General features: G+C 42.0%; 1 protein-coding gene across 2 annotated transcripts; it reads right to left on the reverse strand.

Moving 5' to 3' along the window:
• Positions 1-1,818: 1,818 nt before the first annotated feature.
• NDUFB2 (NADH:ubiquinone oxidoreductase subunit B2) lies at positions 1,819-12,905 on the reverse strand. 2 transcript variants are annotated; one of them, XM_043966033.1, is made up of 4 exons: positions 12,718-12,905; positions 9,775-9,919; positions 6,240-6,336; positions 1,819-1,896 (listed from the first exon to the last, which is right to left on the reverse strand). In XM_043966033.1, exons 1-3 carry the CDS (start codon positions 12,822-12,824, stop codon positions 6,262-6,264), a joined length of 327 nt encoding a protein of 108 aa, XP_043821968.1. In that variant the 5' UTR covers positions 12,825-12,905; the 3' UTR covers positions 1,819-1,896; positions 6,240-6,261. The 2 variants fall into 2 exon arrangements, with proteins under 2 accessions (XP_043821968.1, XP_043821967.1); XM_043966032.1 differs by lacking the exon at positions 1,819-1,896 and having other exon boundaries at positions 5,596-6,336.
• Positions 12,906-15,298: the final 2,393 nt, after the last annotated feature.

Consider the following 15,298-nt stretch of genomic DNA (forward strand, 5'->3'; position numbering starts at 1 on the left):
TTCATTTCTTCTTTGTATCCTCAGGCTTTGTATCTCCACCACCTTGACGTGAGCTTGGTGTTACTCAGATTGAATCAGGACCATGTAAATAAACAGATGAGTGTAAGCATGACTATAGAAAAGGTTCACACTGAGGCAAACTTCCACCAGCCCCATTCATCTAGGAACAAATTGAAAGGAATCCACAAATCTCACCACTTTAAGACCTTTTTGTAGCCTCCTCATTAAGAGAAAACTTATTGCAAGGTAGGGCTTTCTACTCCTGAGCCAGGAGCTTACTAATGATTCCAAAACCCTCCTGGAGAAAGGAAGACACTATGTCTGTGAGAAAGCTTGGGCAAACAAGTTCCAACAAGGCTTGAAAGTTATTTCAAGAAATGCTGATTTCTGAGAGAAGGGACTAAAAGGATTAGTTTGTTTGAGCTCACTGTTAAATCAAAGTTCTTGTTATCTCTGGACATAGTGAGTGTGAGAGTTGAGAGAGAAGGCAAATCAGTAGTCTTTGTGAACCACTGCCTAAAAGAATGATAAAACTGATAGCAGCAAAGAGGCTTTAAATGTCTTTCTCCTTAGACATTTGCCCTTCTAACCACCACAAGATGACAACCAACATTAGCAGCTTCCATTTTGCTTACAGCTCTTTACAGTTCAGTAAGCGTTTCCCTCACAACCCTGAGAGCCAAGGAGTACAAGGAGCCCAGTGCTTAGATGGATCAGGCGTTCATTTTACAGCTGAAGAAACTGAGACCCAGAGTAGTTAAATGACTTGCCTAGAGTCATGGACAACAAACACACACACACACACACACACACACACACACACACACACACACACACACACACACCCTTCTTACTTGCTTTATTAGAATTGGCTCCAGCACAGCCCTCAAACTGCCCGATTTTCATAGCTAATAGTGGCAGAGGGGGGATTCTTTCTTCTATACTACACAGCCCTTGTGATGTCAACTCACATTTATATTTTAAGCTCTATAAAGCAATTTATATGCATCATCTCATTGGAACATCACCATACCATGATTATTATCCCCATTTACAATAGAAGAAACTGGGGGTCTGAGAGGTTGTGACTTACCTGTTGACAAACAGCTAATGGGAGCACAGCTAGGTGGCATGATCGATAGAACCTGGAGGCAGATCTGAGTTCAAATGTGAACAAGGCACTTATTCAATGAGTTACCCTGGGCAAGATACATAACCTGTTTGCTTCCACTTCCCCAACTTGTAAAACAGGAATATTAATAGCACCGACCTCTCGGAATTTTCGTTGAGGAGCAAATGAGATGACTGTGAAGTGCTTAGCGTAGTGCCTGGTATATAGGCACTTAAATGCTCCTTCCCCCCCTTCTTTCCTAGTAAAGTGTCACAGCCAGGATTTGAACTGAGGTCCCTTAACTCTGTCCTGCTGCCTTCACAAGTGACGTTTAAGGCTCTCTCTGCATCATACCTCCCTTGACACAGAGGGATGCACTTCTACTTTGGGCAATAATGTCTCTCCAAACTTTTCCTGTTTGGTTCATCTTAGTGTTAAAAGCTACTCTTTTGGTACGCAGCACATATGTAGGACACTGAAATGTTACCCATAAATCAAACCATAAGTAAAAGTCTCTGGACTTTTTCTACATAAACACTAAAACACTGAATACTTGTAGTAGGTGAAGTCGATTTTTCCCACTATAAACCGCGACTCCAAAAAGATGAGCACAACGTAGTCACTGAACATTTATAATCTAGTGGACCCAAGGCTTGATAACTATGCACAATACTCATCCATTATGAAAGGAAAAGGGTAGACTGTCATTCATGTGAATATAACTTTAATTAGCATCATCCATCTGTACCAACAAAATAACTTCTCCTGAAGATCACAGCTGGCCCCTGCAGGTAAATAAGTGAAGAACCATATTTAAAATACTTTTATTCAATCAAATCCAGTAACTAAAACCCGTGGTTCTTAATTGGTTACTTAAGATACTTGTAGAACTGAACTGTTTGTCAAGCACAGGGGGGAGATTCTTTTCTAAAATAATTGAGATAGCAATAATGTAAAGGAAAACAACTTTTTAAATTTAAGAACTCTAATAAATGTAATGAGTATGCATGACTCCACAAGACTGATGATAAAACAAGCTTCCCACATCTTGGCAGAGAAGTTACAGGCGAGAGGCACAGGATGGGACAGACACTTCACATACAGTCAGGTATGACTTGGCTTTTCTTGATTCTTATTTGCTCCAAGGGAGAGCTTTTATAGGTGGGGAGGAAAATTGAGGGAGGGGAATGAGTTGGCAAAAAAAAAAAAAAAGAAAGAAAAGAAAAGAAAAAGTGAAAACAAAACATTAAAAAATACACAGAGGGCAGTTCCAAAGGGGACAGAGAGTTAACACAGTTGGTACTATCCCATGAGGAAAAGGAATGGACTTGTAACTTCTCTGGTATGGAGAACTCCTACCAACTGCAGGTTGGTATCTTCTCTGCAACTATCATCTTAGAAAGCAGCCCAGAGTACTAAGAGGTAAATGAATTGTAACAGGGTCACACAGCAGGTGTACATCAAAGATGAGACTTGAGGCCAGGTCTTCATGATTCTGAGGCTGGCTCTTTACCCACCATACCAATCTGTCTCTCAGCATATTTAAAATAAAAACCAAAGTGCATGTAATAGAGATTCAAGGTTTCAAATATAATTCTCTTTATTTTTAGCATACGGACATATTTATATTTGTTGATGTTTTCATAACTTAAAAAAAAATCACTGAGCTCACAATTTGGATAGAAACAAGGTTTGTATACATGCAAAAAAAAAAAAAACCCCAATTCAAGAGAATATAATCAGGTTCCAAAATGTCAAGTACAGAGACCATAAGGACTAACTCAAAGTCAGGAAGGGGAAAATTGGTTATGACCACAGGTACCCTAAAGGTGACCAAAATGCCTAAAAAGTCGAGAACAGTCTTATTTGTGCCTATGCCAGAAAATGTCGCAAAAACACTGAATTATGAGCAATTCCTTTGTGATTAAACACACAAGCTGTTGCTATGGTAACCATGTATCCCACTCCCTCTGGAGGCTGTGCTGAAGAGTAGCTGACTTTTGAAACCTCTTCCCTGTCCCTTCATCTAAAATGGGCTGGTAAAAATGTAGTTTGTCCCAAACTCACCTTCAAATGAATTTTTATAAAGATGTTGGCACCATAGATTTTGGACCACAGTCATGCTTTCTTGAAACTATCCCTACCCACAGGGCTCAGAGTTCAACTTTTTCCCCAAATTCCTAACATGCACATTCTCAAATACCCATTTTACCACAATCATTTCCTGCTTAAAGGTATTATTGTTACTTTCTCCAATCCCCTTAATTCAGCAGGAAAGCTGGAAAAATTGGAACATAATTTTTGGTTATGAGTGAATGCTGTGTCTTCTATGTATTCCTATACTCAGTAGAAATGAAGGAAAATAAGTTTAATGCTCATTTGAGCACACCAGTTTTTACTATACATTTTTTTTTTCATCTCTGATGTAAAAACCAGTCTACAGTCTGAGGGAAATGCATCACAGGAACTACTCAGTTCTGGTGAACCCTAGGAAGTGAGTCCCCTTAGGATAAAAACTAAGGCTGGCTTACAGCCTTACAGCCCAGTATGCACCACTACATACATGACTACATACAATTCTACATGGAGCAATGGTGAGCATCTTGCATCCTCCCTGAGGCAAGTTGTGAAAGCAGCTCAACATCTTTCTGAGATGTTACCTCAAGGAATAGGCCACCCTCAAAAAGTACTATTTCTTTTCATATAAGAGGCCCAATTATTGGAGAGAAAACCACCTCTCTGTGTGTACAGATAGAAACATTAGACTTGGAATGAGGGAGGACTTCAGATCCTGCCTCACACATTTAGAGTTGTATGACCCTGTGCAAGTCCCTTAACTTATCACAGCCTCAGTTTCCCAATCTGTAAAATGGGGATTAATAGCACCTACTTCACAGGCTTGTTGTGAGGATCAAAAGAAATAACATATGTACAGTGCTATGCAACCTTCAAAGCACTATTTAAATTTTAGCTATTTCTTCCCTCAAAATCCTGAAGAAACGGAACACCTAACTAATTTACTAAACCACTGCCTCAAATATTTCAGCGCCTTAGATTTGGAACATTATCAAAATATTTAATGTGTTTAAATTTCTACAGTAATTAGCTACTTATTACACAGAAAATGTTCCATAAGTATAAGATTTCTTAGCTAAATCCTAGAAACACAGTTTGAAATGTTGTTTTGGGGGGGGGGTAGCTAGGGGGAGGGTAGGATCTTTTCAGTAGCTTCACTTTAAAAAGAAAAAACCCCTGATTTTCTACACTCCTAAGTGAAGGATATCCTAATAAGTTGTTTTTTATGGGGCTGAAACTCTAGGCTTCTACCACCAAAGGCAGATGGTTGAACACTGAAGATCTGCAATTCTCAGCACAAAGAGAGGGGAGGGCAGAATTCTAACAAATTAGCGTTTTAAAAAAAGAATAGAACCAAAACAAGGAAATAATCAATGAAAAATAGAAAAAAATGAGAGCTCAGGAGAAAAAAGAAATGAGAACAGAAGCAGAAATCAAGTGAAATGGTTCACTCTGCTTCATGTCTTTTATAGTACATAGTCTGCTTCTGAGGGATTCTCTCAAGAAGAGAGGAGTGCATATCCCTCAAAAGTTAATTGTGGGTATCAATGAAAAAGAGAAGCTCTTGATGGACACATCATCTAAATATATAATGGTCACATCATAGAAAAATTAGAGGAAAATGGAAGGAGATGCCTGCCATAATTATGGCCAGGGAGAGAATCCTTAAACAAGGAATAGAGATCGCAATAGACAAAATGGACAATTTTGACTACATAGAATCAACAAGTTTTTGCAAGAACAAAATCAACGGTTACATTTAACAGGGAAGCAGTTAATTAGGAAAAAAAGTTTTTATAACAAAATAATAATGCTATCCAAGATATTTAGGGAAAAATATATAAAAACAAGAGCCAGGTGGTTTTCAAAAGAAGAAATGCAAACTATCAACAAACACTGAGAAAACACTCCAAATTATTAATAAGACACATGCATGTTAAAATTACTGTTTTCCACCTGGCAGGTTGGCAAAAATTAAAATGGTGATAGAGGGGCTGTAGGAAGACACACACTAATACAGCACTGGTGCAGCTGTGAATTAGTCTATTCTTTTTTTTTTTTTTTTTTTGCAGGGCAATGGGGGTTAAGTGACTTGCCCAGGGTCACACAGCTAGTAAGTGTCAAGTGCCTGAGGCCAGATTTGAACTCAGGTACTCCTAAACCCAAGGCCGATGCTTTATCCACTGCGCCACTTAGCCACCCCCAAATTAGTCTATTCTTTTTTTTTTTTTTTTTTTTTAGTGAGGCAATTGGGGTTAAGTGACTTGCCCAGGGTCACACAGCTAGTAAGTGTTAAGTGTCTGAGGCCGGATTTGAACTCAGGTACTCCTGACTCCAGGGCCGGTGCTCTATCCACTGCGCCACCTAGCTGCCCCAAATTAGTCTATTCTTGAAAAAAATTTCCTAAAAGTCACTAAAATGTATATCCCCTTTAACCCAGTGATAACACACATATACCCCAAAGAAAATCAAAGAAGAAGGGAAAGGTCCCATATGTACAAAAATATTTATAGCAGTACTTTTTGTAATAGCCAAGAACTAGAAAAATGACTGTCCATTGATTGGTAAAGTGGCTGAACAAACCATATTATACGACTGTAATGGAATATTATTGTTAACATAAAGAGACTAAAGAATTCAGAAAAACTGAGAGTTGTATGAACTAATTTTGAGCAAAAATAGCAGAACCAGGAAGACAGTTTCCAAAATGAGCATAATAATATAAAAGAAAATAACATTGAAAGACTTCAGAACTCTGATTAATGCACTGTCTAATCCTAACTTTGGAGGACTGATGGTGAACATGCCTCTAACCTCTCTGAATAAAGGTGGTTTTCTACGGATATGAAACAAGGCATTTTAAGATGTAACCAAGTGTTTTCCTTCACTGCAATAGTTTGTTAATTAAAAAAAAAAAGTCTATTGGGGGAGGGGGATTATTTATTGTGAAATGACAATGATGTTGAAAAAGAAAAGAACATCAATTAAACATTTTTTTAAATTTAAATAGCAGTTGTAATTACTGGGAAATGAGGTGCTTGGTAGCACCTACTTGTAGCAGTGATGACAATGCTTTAGTCTTCATCATCAGGGGGAATACCCAATTCTTCATCTGTCCATTTAGAAGGATCTGGATATGGAAAATGACCCTGGTGGAAACAAACAAAAAAAAAAAATCAAGCACACATTCCACTAGAGAAAACAGATTTTAAAATGAACGAGCACAAACAAGTGAGAAGAGAGACAATGACCCCCGGAACAATGGCTGCGACCTTCTCTCCCATTCCTTCTCCTTGCCTGTCCCCTTCATACTCAACGACTAAATGCTACTGCTTAACCTGTTTTGATGTCTTAACCCTTCTTCTGTTGAGGGTCTGTTTAACTCTGTGTTGTAGACTAAAGTCTCTAAAACTCTCCGTCTTTGTAAAGAGCACTATACAATTTCCCAAATACCATCTACCCGGCTCATCTTCGATGCTGGGCCCAGCTTATGTTCTAACTGCAGAGGTGATCCCCGATGGATTTTTTTTGGTGTGGCGTTTCAGTCATGTCCAACTCTTCATGACCCCATCTGGGTTTTCTTGGCATAGACAATGGAGTGCTTTCCCCTTTCCTTCTCCAGCTCATTCTCCAGATGAGGGAACTGAGGCAAACAGGGTGAAGTGACTTGCCCAGAGTCACACAGCTAGTAAATATCTGAGACCAAATTTGAACTCAGGGCCTCCAAACTCCAGGCCCAGCATTATCCACTGTACCCCCCAAGTGCCTAAGATATATGTCCTGAAAGATTAATTCAATCCAACAAGGTGTGGAGAACCTCACCACCTTTAAACAATCTCTATTATGCTTAAACTTTCCGCAGGGCTGTCTTGATGACACTATAAATGCATGGTACGTAATATCAGCTAGGACTTCAATGCTTTTTAACAGTCCTTTACTGGACCTCCATCAGCTCCTTATCTAATTCATTCCTAATCTAGTGGTCATTCAGCACCTCACCTTCTTCCCTCTCGCCACCACCGGTACCTTGGTTGCACATACTAATGGTATATGGCACAACCTTACCTACCTTATGAGAGAACTGAAGTCACCTGACTCAGTAGCATGAAGACATGAACTGACACAACGAAGTAAACAGAGCAAGAACAATATACACAACTACAATAGGAATGGAAAGAACTACCACCACAAAACAATAAAAAATTAATGATGCAAAAAAAAAATTATAAAACTGAAGCTTAGCCCCAAAGAAGAGGGGTCCACAGATGTGGAATATTGCCTATGACATCAGATATTTTGGAAGAAATGGTCAGCTTTATTGATTTTTTTCCCCTTTTTTAAAAACAATCTTTGTTATAAGGGCTGGCTTTCTAGGAGTGGTCAAGGGGAGAGGTATGGGAAAAAATCTGGACAATGTAAAAACAAAAGACATCAATAAGCATTTATTTAAAAAAAAAAGAAGCCAGAAAACATTATCCTATTCTTCTATAAAACTGTGATATATCTGCACATAGAATATGAGTCCATTATAATGTGAGCCCTTTAAGAATAGGGATTGCCTTTTCCATTTGTATCCCTAGCGCTTGGCACAGTGTTTTGCACAGATAAGAACTTAATAAATTCATTTTTTCATGCAGAATAGGACAAGAAAATGAAAGAATCTCTAAGTTGGAGACGACCTTAAAGATCATATAAGCCAAGCACCTCGTTTCCTGCTACAACACAAGAAAGCCACACATGAGTGGGCCAAAGTTCAGAAGGGAACTAGAATGACATGAGAATGGGCAAGGAAAAACTCTTTAGACCAGAAAGAGAAGAGCTAAGACACAACATAAGAAGTTTGTTAAAAAGTATGAATTTGTTTACTAAAAAGCAGAATATTAAAGGGAAGCCACCGAAGCCTGAAGGAGATGGTAAGTTTAAACTTATAGGACATGGAAAGTTGTCACCAAAAGCCATCTATCATATATTCTGAATGTAAAATTGAACAGAATCTTAAGAGTTGGAATGGACCTTAAAAACTACCCTCGGCTACAGGCTGAACTGAAATTTTCTGTAGAAAAAAACTTTGGAACTCTACCCACCATAAAGACCAACCCTCATCTAGCTATTCCTCTCAGATGATCCTGGCTCTATTAGTAACTACTTAGAGACAGAAAAATAGGAGATGAGTCCAAATGAGATGATTCCCTTTTAGCTGGCTTGTGTGCAGTGACTTGTGGCTATCTCCCTAATCGTCTAGCTAGGACAGTTCATAAACTGGGGGAAACAATTCGTTTGATAGCATGTTCTAGTATCTCTCAACCCTTAAGCTCTGCCTAATTTATTTTGCCAGGCATACAAGACAAAGCCACTGTTTTGTGGCTCTTTGTTCAGGTACTATTTCTCAGTGGTCCAAACGACAGCTTCCGATCCCACCTTTGAAGATCTATCTGACAAGAGTTAAGTACATTGAACTTGTAAGATTGTTAGAATGTATTTGGGGGGGCGGCTAGGTGGCGCAGTGGATAGAGCACCAGCCCTGGAGTCAGGAGTACCTGAGTTCAAATCCAGCCTCAGACACTTAACACTTACTAGCTGTGTGACCCTGGTCAAGTCACTTAACCCCAAATGCCTCACTAAAAAAAAAAAAAAAAAGAATGTATTTGGGAAAGGAAGCCATGAGCAATAAGAGCCATTAGTTCATGCAGAACAGGTCATACTCTTTTGATAGGGTTACTATACAGTTAACTCAGGAAAATGTCATAGACGGAGTATTCCTGGATTTCATCAAGACCTCTGACACTCGTGACATCTTTCTAGACAAGATGGAAGGAGTGCAGCATAATGGGAAGAGTGCTGAATGTTGAGTCAGAAGGCTGAGTTTCAAATCCTGGCTCTGCCACTTGCTACCTGGGTGATCTTGACCAGTTTCCTCATCTGTAAAATGGGCAGGCTGGTCTACGTGACTTCTAATGTTCCAACTCTAAATCTATGACCCTAAGATCAAAGAAGACAGCAAATTTTCAGAAGCTTTTGATCCCCCTCCCCCAACCCCCCAAAAAAGGTACAAGAAGCTGAAAATATAGATTTGTTCAAGAAAGGTCTAGGTCAGCTCGTGATCTTTCTTGTGTCGTATCCCTCTGACAGTCTAACAAAGCCCATGTCCCCCATCTCAGAATGTTTTTAAATAACTAAAAGAAATGCTAAATTTCAGTTAGAGGTTAATAAAAATAAATGTGCATTCCTTTCCCATCCAAGCTCAAGGGCCTCCTGAAATCCCACAGACCCCAAATTAAGAATCTTCAGTTTAGATTAAGTCATGGCTCTCTGACTTATAACTGATTGTGTTGATGAAAGCTAAGATATCTGATGGTTCATCCCTAACTTTTGAAATTAACATCCTAGAAGTTAAGCATGATTGCCCACTGAGTGTGCCTTGGTAACCCCATCAGACAGTTCCAGAATGAACTAGTATGGCATTTATATTCTCATGGGGGGGCAGAATTGGGATCTATAAACCATGAACCATAATAAGTATACTGAACAAAATTTTTGATTATTTGTCAAGATTAGCAAATAAAAAAAAATTACATTCCAAAGCTTACCAATACAGCATCTGAGTCATGCCAAAAACGCCAGAGAATCCAAAACCACATTGTGGCACTTAACAGCTCAGCTTGGAACACTTGAGATTTTGTCAGTTGGGGATATTGCCGGTAGCGAGGTTGAATGTGGACACCACCTCCAGCACTATAATTCAAAAAAACAACTTTTTTAAAGTGCTAGTTACACCAGCAATGCGTCTGATTTCAGAATTACAAATCACCAGCTCACAAATACGCCTGACCAAATAGGGTTGTGAGAAGGATCGAATGCGATGGAAAAGCGCTCTATAAATTCTAAAGTACTGTGGCAACATGAAGCATAATTATTGTAGAAAGAAGTTTCATTTTGATGAATTATTATATATAATAACAGTACAGGAAAAATCAAGGAAGACCTCCTGCTAGTTGAGTGCACTTCCTATGGTAGACTTAGGGGAGGCCATGGACATGAGTCACACAGGATGAGCAGGGATAATGGGTTGAAAACTGCAACATTGGATGGAACTTCAACATTAATGAGATCCCAGACCCATATGAAAATACATCATACCTGTACTCCCCTTATTAAAATTTTATATATTCAGAATATTTAAGGCACAGAGAGGCAAAGAAAGGTAACTTTGGTTTGGAAATTATTCTTTCTTGACTACAGAACACAGTTAAAACAGATATATTGCAAGAGAAAGCAGAGGCAGGATGCCTTGGTTCAGCAAGATTTCAATCCAACAAAAATGGATTGCATGCTTGTGGTATAGTGTAATACTTTGATATAAAATATGTAGGAGGTGGTGCTTGAAATTAGCCTTGAGGGCAACTAGAGATTCTGAGAGGTAGAGGTGAGGAGGGGGTAAATTCCAGCCCTTGTGTCCAGTAAAAAGACCCTGAGACTGAGGAACAAGCTGTAAGGCCAACTGGGCCCTGGAGCCTAGTGTTCCTGAAGGAGAGTAATGTGGAATAAGACTGGAAAAAAAAAAACAACCAGGTTGAGATTACATTATGAAGGGGTTTTAAATACCAAAAAGAGGAGTTTATTTTTGATCCTAAGCACCTGGGGTTTACCAAGAAGAGGAATGACTAGTGTGACTTGTGCTTTAAGTTCCTTTTAAAGTGCTTTAAGTTGAGATACCCTGGTGATCTTAACTCCCAAGGATTCAATTATCATCTCTATTCTGGATTTTCAGATCTACTTATCCAGCCCTAATCTGACCACAAGACTCCCATTTCCAACTGCCTATAGCAGGGCTTCTTAAACTTTTCCCTTTTAACTGGGGGAAATTTTTACACAACCCCAGGCATATAGAGATATAAAATAAGTATACAAATCAAACATTTACTGACAAATTTTTAGTGACCCTCCCTCCATTCAGTTATGTGACCTCATATGGGGTCGTGACCCACAGTTTAAGAAGCTTTGGCCTATAGGACTCTCAAACTGGATGTCTCATTGGTAACTTAAACTCCATACGTCCCAAAATGAACTTATTTTCTTTTTCCCCAAACCTTCCCCCCTTCCTAACCCAGGCTACAGCCTTGGTAAGTATCATTCTCAACTCTTCCCTCTCACCCCTCCATATCCAAGCAGGCCAAGGCCTGCTGGTTTTCCTTCCTAGCATCTTTCCTAAGGACCCCCTTCTGTCCTCTGATACTGCCACCATGCTGGTGCCTGGACTACTACTTTGGGTTAGTCTCCCCACCTCAAAACTCTTCAGAGCTCTCCACTCAGCTGCCAAACTAATCTTCCTAAAATGCAGGCCTGACCATGTCACCGTGCCCCCTTTCAAGAAACTGCAGTGGCTTCCTATTAACTACAGGATAAAAAAAAATCCTCTTTTGGGCATTCAAAGCTTTTCATAAACTGCCCCAACTCTCCCTCCATATACTCAGTGACACTGGCCTCCCTGCTCTTCCTGGAGCATGACAGTCCATCACTCAGCTAAAGGCATTTTCTTTTTTTTGGTGAGGCAATTGGGGTTAAGTGACTTGCCCAGGGTCACAGAGCTAGTGTCAAGTGTCTGAGGTCGGATTTGAACTCAGGTCCTCCTGACTCCAGGGCCGGTGCTCTATCCACTGCACCACCTAGCTGCCCCCAAGTTCAAGACATTTTCACTGGCTGTCTCCCATGCCCAGAAGACTCTCCCTCTTCCTCTCTCCCTCCTAAGCTTCCTTCAAGTCTCAACTCAAACCCCATCTTCTGCAAGAAAGCTGTCCCAATCCTCCTTATTGCTAGAGCTTTCCCTCCAAGATCATATTCAATTTATTCTAAATCTAGTTGTCGCACGTAGCTGTTGGCATGTCATCTCCCCCTTCTGCCATTTTCTGTATCCCCAGAGCTTAGCGCTGTGCTTGACACATACATGTTTAGTGAATACATGAATCCTGAACAGACTGTCTGCATGGGGCTGTTTGCACGTTACCTCCCCCATCAGACTGAGCTCCTGAAGGACAGGGCTTCTCTTTTGCCATTCAGTGCCTGCATACAGCACGCGCTTACTGCATGTTTACAGAATGAATGAGTGAGCCCACAGGAAGCACTCAATAAATAATTGCTTGCTGACTTGGCTCAAAATAAGCCCCCCTGGGCTTGTTTTCCTTATTTTCTCCTAAAAAGAACGGTTTGGCCTCGGTCGTCTAGAAGGTGCCATTTCAGTGCTGCCATTGTATAGATTCTGTTAAAGCAAAGGGAAGAAAGGAGAAGAAAGAAACGGGGGAGGGGGAGGGGGAAAGAGGGAGGAGCACGCACGTGCCGTGACGAGGGGAGTGCGTCAAGTCAGGGCGGTCAAATCACCGCCGGAGCTCCGAGCCCCACAATGCCCCGGAGAGAAGGCGGGGCGCTCCAGCTCAACATCCTGGGACTTGTAGTCCCCTTCAATGACCCTTCAAGGTGAGGACGGGCCCTGGGGCAGAACGACGCAACCGAAACCCCCTCCATCTACCAACACTCACTGCCGGACTCCTCCGATGCAGCGACCAGCTGTCCGCTCGCTCGGACCCTCCAGAAAGCGCCGGCCTCCCTTGCGAAGGAAAGGGCCCAGCCGCCTCAGCGCCGACATGACCGCAGGAGTCCGCAGAGCCGGAGCCCGGACACTGCGGAGCTGTCGCGACCTGACCCCGCCCTTTCCCCAAACGTCACTTCCCCCGTGCGGCTACGAGCCCCGCCCAGCCGGCACGGTGAGCGGGGGTGTCTCCAGGCCTTTCGGGAGATTCTCGCTGGACCCTCAGTCAGTCTAGTGTTTACTTAGCTCCGGGGGCCAAGCTGGAATTTTCAGTGCCTCATCAGCTACGTGAGAATGAAGCCCTGATTCTTCGTTCTTGATACTCTGTCCTTACCCCCCCCCCGTATAGAAGTGAATAGATTCTTCCACCTTCGGACCCAACCATGTGTCCCGCTTCTCAGGGTGAAGGGGGCTCAGGATGTAGTCGCGGGGAGCCGTAGGGCTCTCGCTGGTCGGTTAGCAGAGAGAGCGTCTTTCCTCCTGGAGAGTTCTGGGTACGGCTCTTCTAGGTACGTGCTGGTCAGCCTTGGAGGAGCGAAGTAGCCTGTCCGTCCCTGAGCTCTCTAGAGTGGTTTAGTCCGGGCTGGTGTAGGTAATCTCCTAGCAACGTTGACGCCGTCCGTGGCCCAGGAGCGGTGTATCCACGCCTGCGCACACAAACTGCCGCACACCCACCCCCTTCCCGGGGGTGCCATAAGAAAGTTTTCATTTTATTTTCCTTACCATTGAATGAAAACTCTTAGAGCCCCCGGCCTGCACTAAAGACTATTTGTTTAATAGAGTTTTTATTGGTTGATGATTGTGGCAGAATTCTAATTGTGGGTCTTAGAGAGTCAGATTTAGAGCTGGAAGGGACCTCAGGGGTCATTGAGTCTAGTAGTAAGTGTAGCGGCGGTGGTGGCGGTAGTAGCAGAAGCAGCCGTAGTAACTTCCGTATATGTCGATTTTGAGGGGCAGCTAGGTGGCAGTGAATAGGGTGCTGGGCCTGGAGTTAGGAAGACTCATCTTCCTGGGTTCAAATCCAGCCTCAGACACTAGCTGTGTGACCCTGGACAAGTCACTTCACTTTGTCTGCCTCAGTTTCCTCATGTGTAAAATGAGCTGGAGATGGCAAACCACTCCAGTATCTTTGCCAGGAAAACTCAAAAAAGGGTCACAAAGTCAGACGATTGAACAACTGTATTTCACCTTAAGGTTTGTAAAGCACTTCACACACCTCAGTCGATCTTCATAATCATCAAATATTTATTAAGCTGTGTGTGCCAGACTGTGCTAAGTGCTGGACATGTAAAGAAAATCAAAAACAGTCCCTGCTTTCTTGGAGCTCACATTCCAATGGGGGAGACAACACACAACTGTATGTACAAGACATAAGCAGGGTACATTGGAAATAATCTCAGAAGGGAAGGAGCTCTGGGAAAGCATCTTACTGAGAGGCTCAGACAGGTTAAGTGACTTGTCCAGTGCCACGCAGCCTCAGTGCCTGAAGCAGGATTTGAAACTAGGTCTTCCTGACTCGAGTCAGCTCCCTAATATACCACAAACACACCCTCCCCTGGGTCACTCCTGCCTGGACCCCAGCTCAGTGTAGGTGGGGCTTAACTTCCACCATCTGCCATTTGCTATGAAGTCTGCAGCTGTTCATTTGCAAACAGAGCATGTCTTCATCCCATTAAGGACCAAAAGTGAACAAAGGGGTTGGAAATGTAGCCAGCTAAATGAGTCTCATTCTGAACAGATAATTAAATATACCTCTCTCCTCAGGACATTACTGGGAACTCCTGGGACAGAACAGCGTATTCACTGATTGAAGGAATGCATGTGTTAAGTGCCTACTATGTGCTAAGCACTATTCTAAACAATTGGGATACAAAGAGAAAAAAGTGAGAGGTCCCGCCCTCCAGAAGCTTATGAGATCATTGAGGAAGACAACACATAAGGTTCTTGTTCTGGGCAGACTTGAACATGTGGCAAGTAAAACTATATGTGGTCATCCTATTTCTGTCCCAAGTTTGGGGAAAATTAGCTGGGGTTTATCATATATTTGGTACTTAGAAATTAGAGGCTACTGCACCAGCTTGGGGGCATTAAGCATTTTAAAGTATATTAAATATTAGTAAAGAGAGCGCACGGGGCTCTGAAAGATAGGAAAGCCTAGCTAGGAAATAGAAGAGAGAGGGGAGAAAATGGGGAACCCTAGAGGGCTTCATCTGCTCTCACCCAGTTCCTGCACCAAAGAGAGCAAGTATCTGTAAGCTTGCTGAGGGCAGGAGCAGAGCCTGCGGATACATTGTTCAAAGCTAATTGGCTAGCATCACTCAAATCTATTGTTTCCTTGGATTTGAGGGTGGTCTGGTACAATCCTGCTGAGGTCAGAGCCAGAGAACAGATCCTCTGGCAGGAACAAGGCTTTCAGATAGGTGTAGTTTTGAATGAGGTAACTTTCTGACTCTGGGCTGGTGGGGCTGGCGAGTCCCCAAACCCCTATTATTAATAATTGTCTCACAAACAGATGGAAAGACCTAGAAGTG

Source organism: Dromiciops gliroides, chromosome 5 (genome assembly GCF_019393635.1).
Source record: "Dromiciops gliroides isolate mDroGli1 chromosome 5, mDroGli1.pri, whole genome shotgun sequence".
NCBI lineage: Eukaryota > Metazoa > Chordata > Mammalia > Microbiotheria > Microbiotheriidae > Dromiciops > Dromiciops gliroides.